Genomic DNA, 12,500 nt, shown 5'->3' with positions numbered 1-12,500 from the left:
TCCTTCTGTTGGGATCCAACGGTCTCTGACAAGTGATACTCTTGACCCGACGTAACCCTGAAATTTTTTTTTTTACAGTTGGTGCACTGTAGTCTCATATTCTGTCTCAGTTGGTTCTGTTCAGTTGGTACATTTTCATACGTTTCGCAAACACTCACACACAGATACACACATACACACACACACACACACATACACACCTGCCGACTAGCCATCTTTGACACACAAACACACACATACACACACACCCATTAACTTACACACACATACACACACATACACACACATTCAGCCTTGGTTCAGTTCCATGTGCTGGATCAGGATATTCCGGCAGAAGATCTTCTGCAGAAGATGTTAGTTCTTTAACTGTTGGAGAAGCACTGCTGCGGTTATGTGCCTAGTAGTGTGTGTGTGTGTGTGTGTGTGGGTGTGCGTGTGCGTGTGCGTGTGTGTGTGTGTGTGTGTGGACTCAAGCCGACCACATCAATAGCTCATCATGCGACCAAGTCGACTCTGTTATTCTGCCCACGTTTTGAGGCTTCAGAACTTTTGCATTTTTGATTCCAACGATTCATTCTGTCAAGTTGCCTCATTGCAAAACTCCCGGAATTCCCACCCATGCTGACCTTTGACCCCCTTGCTCCCAACAGGCTCCCTGCCAGAAGCACCATGAGGTCGGCCTGTCTCTCCCTGCTCCTCGCCACAGCCTGCTGGGCGCTGCCCTTCCGTCAGTCCGGCTTCATGGACTTCATGATGGAGGACGAGGCCGGCTCAGGCATGGAAACGCCCGTGGTTGCCATGCTTCCCGACGTGATGGTCCGGCCGGAGGGCCCCATGTGTCCGTTCCGCTGCCAGTGCCACCTCCGGGTCACGCAGTGCTCCGACCTCGGTAGGAGACGCCTTGTTGTTGTTTGTTGTTTGCTGTTGTTTGTCCTTTCCTAAGCACCAACTGCTAAATCGAACACTAACTCTCTTCAATGATAGAATTCCTGGTGTTCCTAAATGTTAACATTAAGGTCCCAGACGGAATCAGAGGTCTTTTTTAAGGATGTTTCTGTGGCTTTTCTTTGCCTTAATGGACACTAGAGTGGGCACAGAGAGGCTGACTAGTCGCAAATGACCGTAGTGTGGAATCGAACCAGGGTCGCTACGGGGCGATGTTGTCCCCATGGGGGACAAACATGGAGGGTGAGCTACTAAGCCGTCCCCCTAAAAAAATCTGCGTTGAACTAATTACTCTGACTCTGCACACTCCCAGGGTGTGTGTGCGTGTGTGTGGTTGGTCTCTGGAGTAGAACGGCTGAGTTTAGTTAGGAGGGTGAAGTCGTTTTACTGGGTTGACTCATTTCCCCGGTTCTTTGGAGGGCAAGACAGCACTTGATTTTATAAGGTCTTCCGTCCAAGTTTCCATGGAAGTGTCTCGGCAATCGTACCAGTCCAAGGCGGAACGTTCTAAGGGTTTCTGCCTTTAGATGTGCAAGCCCTCCGCTAGTTAATTCCACCCAGAGAACATCCCGGGTTTGGAGCAATGTTCCAAACACTGGGGCGTACTTTGAAACAGCTCTTTTTTTTTTCTCTATGCTGATTTTCCCCTTGTAAGCACTATTTTTCCCTCCTTAATTTTAGCCCTATTCCATCCTTCCACTGAGCGTTGGAGATGTCTTGCTCCCACACTTTGAGCACTTGTGCAGAGTAATGTTGTTCTGCTTTAGAAATCTTTGGAAAATAATAAAAATGTTGCTCATAGCCTTTAGGACTTTGCTACCGAACCAACGTCAACCTTTTTCCACGGGCGGCCCCTCACTTCAAGGCCCGTTCTCCATGACTGTAGCTTCAAATCATGTTTTTTCACAATTTCCTTTTTTATGACATTGTACAGAGAGGGGAAATACGCACTGTTATACAATACTACCCTGATCTGTGCACCAGATCCAACATGCTCCGACCATGTGGCAGGAGGTTAAAGAGAGACAACGTGGGTCATGATGTCACTATTACACAATCATGGTCACTGACTTAATTAAACCCACAACCGTCATGACTGACACATGAACACACTGACTGGCAGTGTGTCAGGAATAGTGACACACAGACAGACGGACAGACTGAGAAAGACACAGAGACAGAGAGAGAGAGAGAGGGAGACAGATAGACATACATAGAGACACAGAGAGACAGACAGAGAGAAAGAGAGAGGGAGACAGATAGACAGACAGATACATAAACATAGACGGACAGACAGGGTACTGCATCACAGCCAGGGAGCTACAGGTGGCATGGATGACAGACAGACAGACAGGCAGCCCGTGCAGGCAGTGGCCCCGTCAGACAGACAGACAGACAGGCAGCCTGTGCAGGCAGTGGCCCCGTCAGACAGACAGACAGACAGGCAGCCCGTGCAGGCAGTGGCCCCGTCAGACAGACAGATGGAGAGGCTGATGTGGGGGGAATCCTGGTTCCATTACCTCAGCTCTGCAGCCGTGGCTCCGGCTCGCTAGCGGCCCCAGGAGACGGAGCTCTGGTGGATTCTCATCTCCGGCGTGGGCCCCGCTGGCCCCCAGCCTGCATCTGTTCCCCAGACCTGCTGGCATGCGTGCAAACGCTTGTGCGCACACACGCACACACGCGTGTGCACACGCATGTGCTTCACATTCACCAGCACGCACTTGGTGACGTGTACACACAAACGAGAAGGTCCTTACGCAGGCATACACAGACACATGTACATTCAAATGTGTACGTTCACACACACACACACGCGCACGTGCGCGCGCACTCACACACACCCACACACACACACACACACACTCTCACACACAACCCAGAATGAGGAAATGCTACACACCTCCACTTATACTTGCTGATGAACAAACCATAAGCATACCAAGCAATCATTCACCTGATTTCATCTGAAGGTCCACCGACCTTCAGATCAATATGATCATAGAGAAACAATGAAATGGAGAGTTGCTTCACACCAAGATCACAAACCCTGGAGTAAAGTATTATGATGCAGAGAGCGAGTGCATGGTGTATTTAAGTGGGATGTGATCCTATAGTTCCTGTACAACGCCATTAGGTAAACCTTTGTAATCCTCATGCTAGGTCCGGTCTTCTCTGTCTCTGACACACACTTATACGTATACACACACACACACACACACACACACACACACGCACATGCACAGTGACGTAAACCACATGGCTTCAATGCTTCGAGACTTAATAAACTGAAGGTCTTCCCTGACACCTCATTACCAAAGGCTTTGGCACTCTGTTGCCATGAAGGCATAGAAACTATGGACTCTGCTGTAAACTGTTTACTAAGACAATTATAATACCTTCCATTACATCGAGACAAGCTCTCTGCATATTGAGTAAACACGTGTTTAGAGTGTTGGGACAGGGAGAGGGTGGAGGGAGATGCAGGGGAACGAAGACAGCTGAAGGTTATGGTAAATGTCCACACCATGTGATGGAGCCGCACAGAGGAGAAAGTGGACTGAGACAATGACGTCAAGGGAGAAAAGAGGCAAGACTTTGAAAGTGTTTTTTTTTTCCACAGCAAACAGCTGTGAGATTCTAAGCAAGGCACCTTCGCCTTCAAGGTTAGCAGACAAAAACCTGGCGCTGGTTGGATGAGTCTAATTAACATCGGTCAGGGCCGTTTCCAAGCCCGAATGTTTACTCTGTGTGTACCTGTGTGTACTGGGGAAGACAGTAAGTGCAGTGCTCATATGACTAAACACTTTCTACGTCTCCTCCTCTGAAATGTAAACTAGCCGTTGTGAATCTCCTTTTTGGTGTGTTTAATTGGTGACTTGCCCGTTCAAATCCAACGTATCCGTTATCTCTCTCCAGATTATGAGTTGGAGCCTGGTTTGACTTTTCCTAAAAAACATGTTAGTTCACATACAGGGTGTGCTCACATCTGACAGTGCTACATTAGCATGGTGTCAATGTCCAGGTATGCATTGATTGACTCACAATTTCCACTGTCTTTTCACTTAAGGCCAAATACAATAGCCACTTCTTGGTTTGGTATGTCGCCACTGTAGTCTTTTGTGATGAGGATGAGTCTTTCCATGAAAGTTTCCCATAATGTCGCCTCCATTTGAGGCATTTTTGCTCCTTGTGCTGGAAGTTGACCTACCAATCTATTATCATACACTAGTTTGTGGATAGACATTGGGAATCGGTAGTCTGATCAAAGCCAGGTTTTCTAAAACATCAATGCCTGACTCATCCAGCATGGTCCCAGTGACTGCATTCAATTAGGGTTCCATCCATCCAAATGGTTATAGTTGAATCTGTTCACTTGATGTTCTGCGTTATCAGGAGCTGGAACTCCCGAGAGCTGGAACCGGCCATTTTGAGTCGATTTCGTGTTGAGGTCACTGTGTGGTTAACCCCCTCACCACCAAAACCATGCCAGACTGTCAGGGCCCGCTGTAAACTGCACTTCTCACAGAGCCTGCGGGGAAATCATAGCTGTTACTTCCCCCTGTCAACCCACTTCAGGCACGCATACAAGCATACAAAGAAAACGCATACATATGCAAACACATAAACAAACACGGGTATGCAAATACACAAGCAAAACCAGGGGCTGGCGAGGCTGGTAGTTAGGGGGCTTGACTCCCAGCCAAAAGGTTCTTGGTTCGGACCCCAATGTCCGCAGTCATCCGACCTTGAGCAAAAGGCCTCACCTCTTCCTGTGCAATAATGACATGTGATGATGTATGTCACAGTCGGTAACCAATTGTCATGTCTCTAACCAGGTCTGACGGAGATCCCCGCAGAGATCCCCTCTGAGACCACACTGCTGGACCTGCAGAACAACAAGATCACAGAGATCAAGGAGAACGACTTCAAGAACCTCAAGGGACTGCACGTAAGGAACAGTTTAATTATGTGTATCTGCGGACACTGCAAAAAGAGAGAGGATGCTTCAACATATTGTATTAATCAACGGCTCAAGTAAATATAAGGTTAAATTCAACATGCTTGTGTGAGAATTGCTGTTCAAAATGAAGGCAGTGTGTTATTAGTGCAACTCAAGATGCACTTTACTTTGCTGGCTAGCAAGACATAAAACTCAAAAGAAAGTATAAAGTGTTGATGGACATTTTTGTATGTGTGCGTGCACATAGTTTCACACTTGGCTAAGTTAGGACTTAGCCAAGTACTGGTTCCATTACTTGGAGCTATACAGCCTTATGTCAGCTCTCTCTACCCCAATAATACTTCTGACTCTACTTCCTCTGTTTATTATCCCTAAGCATTGAATCCTTCTCACCACCCTTTCACTCAGTGCCCAGGTGCATGGAAAGTATGCACCCATCACATCTCGCAGTCTCACTCTGTTAAACTCACACAGCTTGGCCTTCATGTCAATAAATACCTCAGTTTGACAGCCAGTGTGCTTTCCACTTCAACACAACCACCCCTCCAAAAGGAAATGTAGGCTGAGCTAGCACACACTCCCCTGCATTCCCTCCAGTTCATGAGCATGAAATTTCTCCAGGATCTCAACGAATCAACTCCAACTTCACCCTGACCCGCCCCTCTGACAGCCCAGGCCTCGACTCTAGCGTGTCTTCTATGATTTGACGCACGATACAGTATGACTCCAAAACACTGAGATTACCACCACTAACTAACTAACCCTCCATGCTCCTCCTCCCAGGCCCTGATCTTGGTGAACAACAAGCTGACTGTCATCCACCCCAAGGCCTTCAGCTCCCTGATGAAGCTCCAGCGACTCTACCTGTCCAGGAACCTCCTCAAGGAGGTGCCGGCCAACATGCCCAAGAGTCTCCAGGAGCTGCGCATCCATGAAAACGCCATCACCAAGATTAAGAAGTCCTCTTTCCAGGGCATGGCCAATCTCATCGTCATGGGTACGGCGAGGCGGAGTGGGGGGGGCGGGAGGGGGAGATGACCTCATATGGAACCTGTTTGTTTGATTCTCATGGACAACGTGGCGAGCTGGGTTTGCTTCTTCTGCTGAAACAGACGTAGCTAGAGCACCGCCCCTCCGTTGGTGGTTTAACGGGCTTACAGTCCTTCTCCTGAGAGGGTGAAGGCTGCATGGCTCGGTAACTGCATGCAAACAAGAACGCAACGCACCCTGGTCAAACCGATTCAAACTAATTACAGAAAGTTAAAAAAAGATAAAGCTAACTCTGATGCCCTTGGGTGTGATCATGCTTGGTGTCGAGTAGCCCTCCCTGCACTACCCCTTGGGTCAGATCACTACTACCTATTAGTGGTGGCTCAACTTCTTTCTTTTTAAGATTTCAGGAGTTCAGGAATTGTTCTGGAAGCCCACTCAAATTTTGTGTTCCATAGCGGCATCTGCTCGTCTGTGTTTTGCATTTAGGAAGGAATCTCAAACGAGTTCCCCATCTGTGGCTCTCTGGCTGCTCCCAGCCCCCTCTCCTCCACTCCTCGTGGCACTATAGGGTCGACCTGTGATCCCTCGACACACAACTTAACGGATCTCTGAACCGAAAGACTGCCATCCGTCAGGTTGCCATCGTGACCAATCAGGCGCAGCAGACAAAATCTGTCTCCACCAGCTCCTCCACTGGGACGCAGACACGTCGCTTTGTTTTGGCCATAACAAAACAAATGTGTTTATTCATGTGTCTTCCGTGTGTTGCTGTGACCCATCTGGCATGGGAGGATTTGGAGGGATTTGGTGAATGAGAGTATGTCTCTCTTCTTCGGTTTCCTCTTCGCTCTCCATTCTCTCCTGCCCACATCAATTCATTTTGTCTCCTTTGTGTTTTTCTCTCGATTCCTTTCCAGAGATGGGCTCTAATCCTTTGAAAGCCGCCTCCATTGAGATGGGTGCCTTCGCTGACCTGAAGAGGGTCTCTTACATTCGCATCGCAGACACCAACATCACAGAGATCCCCAAAGGTAAAGTTATTAATTATAATTTCCATACTTTTTTATACAAAGTGGTTATGCAAAGTGATACTTTTTTTTATCCAACACTTTCATTAGACTCGGCTAAGTACAGACCTGTCTAAAAACACAACGTCCTTATGAGAATATGTTATATAACAACAAGTCAAAGCGATGAATCATCTTGCAATCAGCACTGAACTCTACAGCAGTGCTGAGGTCCACTCACAAGCTTATGGGACCATAGGGAAATTCACACAAAAACACGGTTGATTGGAAAGAGACACAGTCTTCATATGCCCTCAACCAATGAGATTACATTAGAGAGAATGAAGCCCAATATTAAGAATGGAAGATTGTAGCCAATCGATGGCTGCCTTGTGATTCAATGATCCATCCTTCACATATCTGGGAGATGAGGCTGGCCGTTTGACAGTCTTGGTTTATGCTCGTCTCCAGGCCTGCCCAGCTCTCTGTCAGAGCTCCACCTCGACAGCAACAAGATCAGCAAGGTGATGGCTGACAGCTTAAAGGGCCTGAAGAGTCTGGCAAAGTAAGGATCCATCCATCTGTCTCATATATCCACTCCTCCATCCATCCATCCATCCATCCATCCATCCATCCATCCATCCATACCTACATCCATCTATCCATCTATCTATCCACCGATCCATCTATCTATCTATGATCCTCTATCTATCTATCTATCTATCTATCTATTGATCATCTATCTATCTATCATCTATTGATATACTGTATCTATTTATCAGTCTGTCGGTCTGTCTGTCTGTGGTTCTCTCATAAACTCCAACTCTTCCCTACGTAGTCTGTCTTTACTTTCTGTGAATGGCAGGACATTAAAGTGGTATTATCCCCAGTGGTGGGACAAACCACAGACCCAAACAATACTTTCGGGATAATCAAAATCACTTTTTTGTTTAGAAAATAAAAAATAAAAATGGGTACGCTATGTTTAAAAAGATCATTGTTGGGATGGCACTGGGGAGGTAAACAGCCGCTTCTAACAAGAACAAAGAAGACTTTTATTCGGGACAAATTGTTTATGTTGGAAGAGATGAGTTCTAAGGAGTGGAAAGTTGTGCAATGCATCACTTAAAGTGATGTCTTGCAGCTGCGATGGGTTATTTCCCGTATAATCATTGGTACTACGAACTAAGGTCATTACTTATTCTGACTATATTTGTACAGCTAATTTCTTCGGCCTCACACTCCTTTGAAGGTGGTTCATATATGATGAACTATGCAAAGAAAACGATTATCTGCCCAAAGCACAAAATAACAGAGTTGCCGTACAATCCAAAATAAGTAGGTTCTTTTTTGTGTTGCGCTATAAATATGAGGCCAAGTCAGCACTCCATATGCACAGGTTAAAGCCCACGTCTGAGAGTGAGGATGAGATGGTGAAGGGTCCAGTTGCTGTGTGTTTATTCCCGTGTCCTGTGCGGTCCTGCAGGCTGGGTCTGGGCTACAACGAGATCAGCGTGGTGGAGAACGGGACCCTGGCCAACGTCCCCCACATGAGGGAGCTGCACCTGGACAACAACGCCCTGACCGCCGTGCCCCCAGGCCTGCCCGAGCACAAGTACATCCAGGTACTGACGGGCGGCCGTTTATTCACTTTAATTTAACGTTTTAACCCATTGTGGGAGTGTGTGTGGGTGATGGGATAGGGTTAGGGTAGGGTAAGGTTAGGGTTAGGGTTTAGGGTTAGGTTAGCGTTAGGGTTACGTTAGGGTTAGGGTTTAGAAAAAAAAAGAAGAAGAAGAAGAGGCGAGCATGCGCATAAAGCGTACGCACAAACAAAAATCATTTTTAGCTTCTTTTGGTAGCGGAGCAACATTAAATATTGCCCTAGCAACCCAACAAGGGACATTATCTGCTGCAGAATCATCACAAGCATGTAGTCCGCCATCATTGTTGTTGTCGTTCTGAGACGCCGCGGGCTTAAGAGCTCATAGGCTATCGAGGGGTGGGGCGATGACGTCATTTGCGTTTCAGGCGTCCATACGAATCTAACACGAAACCACATAGGTCCGTTTTTATTTGAATCCACCCTCGGAGGTGGTTTCAGAAAAGTGCGTTTTCGGGCACTGGATCCGCCAGTTCTGTCTGGACAGTCGGCCTAAACGCACAAGACGGTTTCACCAAAAAATCTGCTCCATGTGGACGGGGCCTAAATCTCTTTTGAACTGGAGCTAGGAAGAGGGCGAGAGAGAGAGAGAGAGAGAGAGAGAGAGAGAGAGAGAGAGAGAGAGAGAGAGATGTGGCAACCAGTAATCACCAGTGTGTTACAAAAAAACATGTTCAATTCTAGGTTTGAATACGTGCTATTACTGCTCGCGTTTACTAATTATACCCATTTCAGGCTTAAGCCACGTAAACACAAGCTTCTATCAGCAATAGTTGTACTACTCATTTGTTCACTCATGATCATTTCTTTCTCTATAAATGACAAAAAAAAAAAAAACTCTGCACACTTTGCCATTGCTCGAAAAAAAAAAACACGAAAAAAAAGTCTAGCGTCACCTCGTAAACACACTTCCTGGTTTCCCTGTCTCCATCAGGTGGTGTATCTCCATGCCAACAAGATCGCCGCCATCGGCACGGAAGACTTCTGTCCACCCACCTTCAACTACAAGAAGGCCATGTACTCCGGCATCAGCCTGTTCAGCAACCCTGTGCCCTACTGGGAGGTCCAGCCCATCACCTTCCGCTGCGTGTTCGACCGCTCCGCCATCCAGCTCGGAAACTACAGGAAGAAGTAGACAGCAATGAACAACACGAAAACGGCCCCCTTCCACCCACGCCCATCACCCCTCCCGCCCTCCCTCCCTCCCTCCCTCCCTCCCCCCCCCCACCTCCCCCATGTCCGTCTATCCTCCCCCTTTCGGTGGAAATGCGTGCTTGAGAATCATTGTGTGAGAGTTTTTAGTTTTTAGTTTTTTTCAGGAATGCTTTTTTCGAAGAGTGCCTGTTTTGCCACAGATCCCCCCCTCCCCCTCTCCTCCCCCCTCACCCTCCCCTCCCCCCCTCCGACACTGATTCTCCCCCCCAAGACAATCATTCCAGTGACTTGGATGTGTGACAACCCCAGTGGTCACTGACCTCAGACACAAGCACAAAGGGTCTACTCCGTAGGGAAGGCACTGCTGTTGTTGTTGTTGTTGTTGTAGTGCGCAGTGTAGCAGCAGCAGTCAATTTGTATTACGTGTTTCACCAACTGTGTCCACTGGCGAGGCTAACGCTAACGCTACGCTAGCCCGCGTTCCTGAAGCCACAACGATGATATAGTGCATTTCCAAACCCTTTTTTTCCCGAGAAATATAACTGATGAAGTCGTTTCGCTTCATAATACATATCTACATTATTGCGTAATTCACGTCAATGAAAAAAGTTAAATATGGGAACAAAACTGACACAGTGTTACCACTCTGAAAAATAAATAAATTTGAACTTTGGAAATGTTGGATTAACTGAAGCCCAAGTCATCATGTGAATGAATTGCGAGAAGGCTGGCCTGTAGAGCAGGCAGCGGAAGAGATTAACTTGGGTTTTCACCATAGCGGTATGCTAAGAACATGCTATGTATTACTATAGTCGTAGGAATAGCCATATGGAGTGTACCATTACCAATCTGCACACCTAAGAGATATTTCTATCTTGTTTTGTACCCGATTCAAGTAGAGATAAAAGTGCTGTCTTCTATTCCGTTGTGATTTCTCGTGCTTGCTTCAGTGTTGAGTGTTTTACGTTTATTTTCTTACAATAACCACCATTTTCTTCATCACATTCCACAAGAAAACAAGGGAAAATCGTTTCTAAAGATGTATAATGAACTGTATGTGTTTTTGAAACAGAAGCCTTCGCCAAAGATCTATATGCATGCTTTGTTTTATTTTTTACTTTTGTTTTTTCCCCTCCCTTCAACATGAAGCAGGCGGTTTCTGTTCATTTTTCTTTGTTTGAATGCGTGTACCTTTATTCCTCCATATTCTTTTTTTCTTATTAATTAAGAGCCTGCCAAACTAATTGAATATTATATGTGGTCTCTCATGGCCACCAGAGTTATGTTAGTGATGTATAGACGCTGTATATAAATGCTGTATGATAAAAAGAAAAACAACCTCTCTTTTTGCTTAAAGGCACAAGCACTTAAACATAGCACCGACTTAGAACCATCGCCAGCATAAGGTCTTCTTTCATTCTTCTTTTATCTCGGAGCGGAGGCTCCAGCTAAGGTGTCCTTCACAAAATAAAAGTATGAATGAAACCGGCGCCGTGTTTAATGGGTAAAACAACCTGCCACCGGAAGACCTGCGTCACACAGTACGTATACACCCACACACCTACAGGGACCATGGTCGTGGATTCGCCATGGCAACCTGTACGCAGAAGAGCAGGAGGGGGGTGGGGGGGTGAACGTGGTCGAGAGGAGAGAAAGGTGAGGGGACTCGAGACACAAGGTTCATATACATACATACACAGATACAGAATATTATCTGATATAAAGATACACAGTCCTAATACAGGTCATTACAGAGTAGGTAGTCTTATTGGTATGCTGCGGACATTGGGAATCAAACCCAGTACCTTTTGGCTGGTAGTCGCCGACCACTGGGCTACCCTGGCCCTCACAAAGTAGGGTTAGGGTTAGGGCCGTTCAGTACCACCTGTTGAGCTAGTGCACTTTAGTGTGCATATAGCAGATCATATTTCGCAATCGCATTTGGATCACAGGATTGTTTGAATGCTTGACTGGTTAAGTGGAGTACCTTTAGAGTAGGTAGATATGAATCATAAGAACATTTGCTCTGTGGTTAAAGAGTCTTTTGATTGTTAAATGATTTTGTCTGCAGGGCTGCAATTGTATAAACAAAAGCTAAACAGACGACCAATATCTTGACATGCGTGAGCATCTGCATAGTATTAAACCCACTGCTGTATTCTCCCATCAAAAGCGTTCTCAGCTCCTTGGAACCTTGAGTTTCTGTGCCCAGTTTCTACTAAGAAATTCCTTGATATGATTCAAAAATGATTTGCCATCTGGTAGCGATGAAGACACGCAGGCTTTCTGTGACCTCTCCAGCACCCGGTTATGAAACCAGGGGGTGTACACGTCACAGAAGAGGAAAGACACAGGCCGTACCAGACGATCATATGACCTGCGTGAGGATAAGATGTTCTGTGTCAGGGTTGACATGTACACAGGTGACACACACATGCACAAGCAAAGCATGAACTGTGTCGGTTTTTGTACGACAGACAAACTGCAGAGTAGCTTGTGAGTAACTGAGTGCATGTACAGTATATACAGTATATGTCTGTATATACATACAGCAGATACATATGGTCGTGTGTTGGAGATAAACCATAAGCCCAGCCTGGGGTATATATCCCTGTATTGGATTGAGCCAGGCCATGCAGGGCTGAGGAATGAAGCAGCCTGAACGTTCACACCGTCCAGCGTAACCCCAGGAACCCTTGCTCACAATGAATTGCCAACACATTTATTGCTAGTGGTCACCATTGGGCTGAAGGAAAAAAAAAGAAAAGAGACTATT

General features: G+C 46.5%; 1 protein-coding gene across 1 annotated transcript in view; it reads left to right on the top strand.

Moving 5' to 3' along the window:
* Window positions 1–11,064, top strand: part of dcn (decorin) — a 21,295-nt gene extending 10,231 nt beyond the window's left edge. Inside the window, exons 2-8 of the mRNA XM_084482980.1 lie at window positions 651–889; window positions 4,782–4,894; window positions 5,690–5,903; window positions 6,817–6,930; window positions 7,378–7,471; window positions 8,393–8,531; window positions 9,504–11,064. Of these exons, the coding sequence (XP_084339106.1) occupies window positions 670–889; window positions 4,782–4,894; window positions 5,690–5,903; window positions 6,817–6,930; window positions 7,378–7,471; window positions 8,393–8,531; window positions 9,504–9,704 (1,095 nt within the window). The 5' untranslated portion in view covers window positions 651–669 and the 3' untranslated portion in view covers window positions 9,705–11,064. The remainder of the gene's footprint in view (window positions 1–650; window positions 890–4,781; window positions 4,895–5,689; window positions 5,904–6,816; window positions 6,931–7,377; window positions 7,472–8,392; window positions 8,532–9,503) is intronic.
* The last annotated feature ends 1,436 nt before the right edge of the window (window positions 11,065–12,500 follow it).

Source organism: Micromesistius poutassou (genome assembly GCF_964030765.1).
Source record: "Micromesistius poutassou genome assembly, chromosome: 18".
In the NCBI taxonomy this organism is placed as follows: domain Eukaryota; kingdom Metazoa; phylum Chordata; class Actinopteri; order Gadiformes; family Gadidae; genus Micromesistius; species Micromesistius poutassou.
Note: the sequence above shows the minus strand (reverse complement) of the source record. Positions and strands in the feature narration are given on the sequence as shown.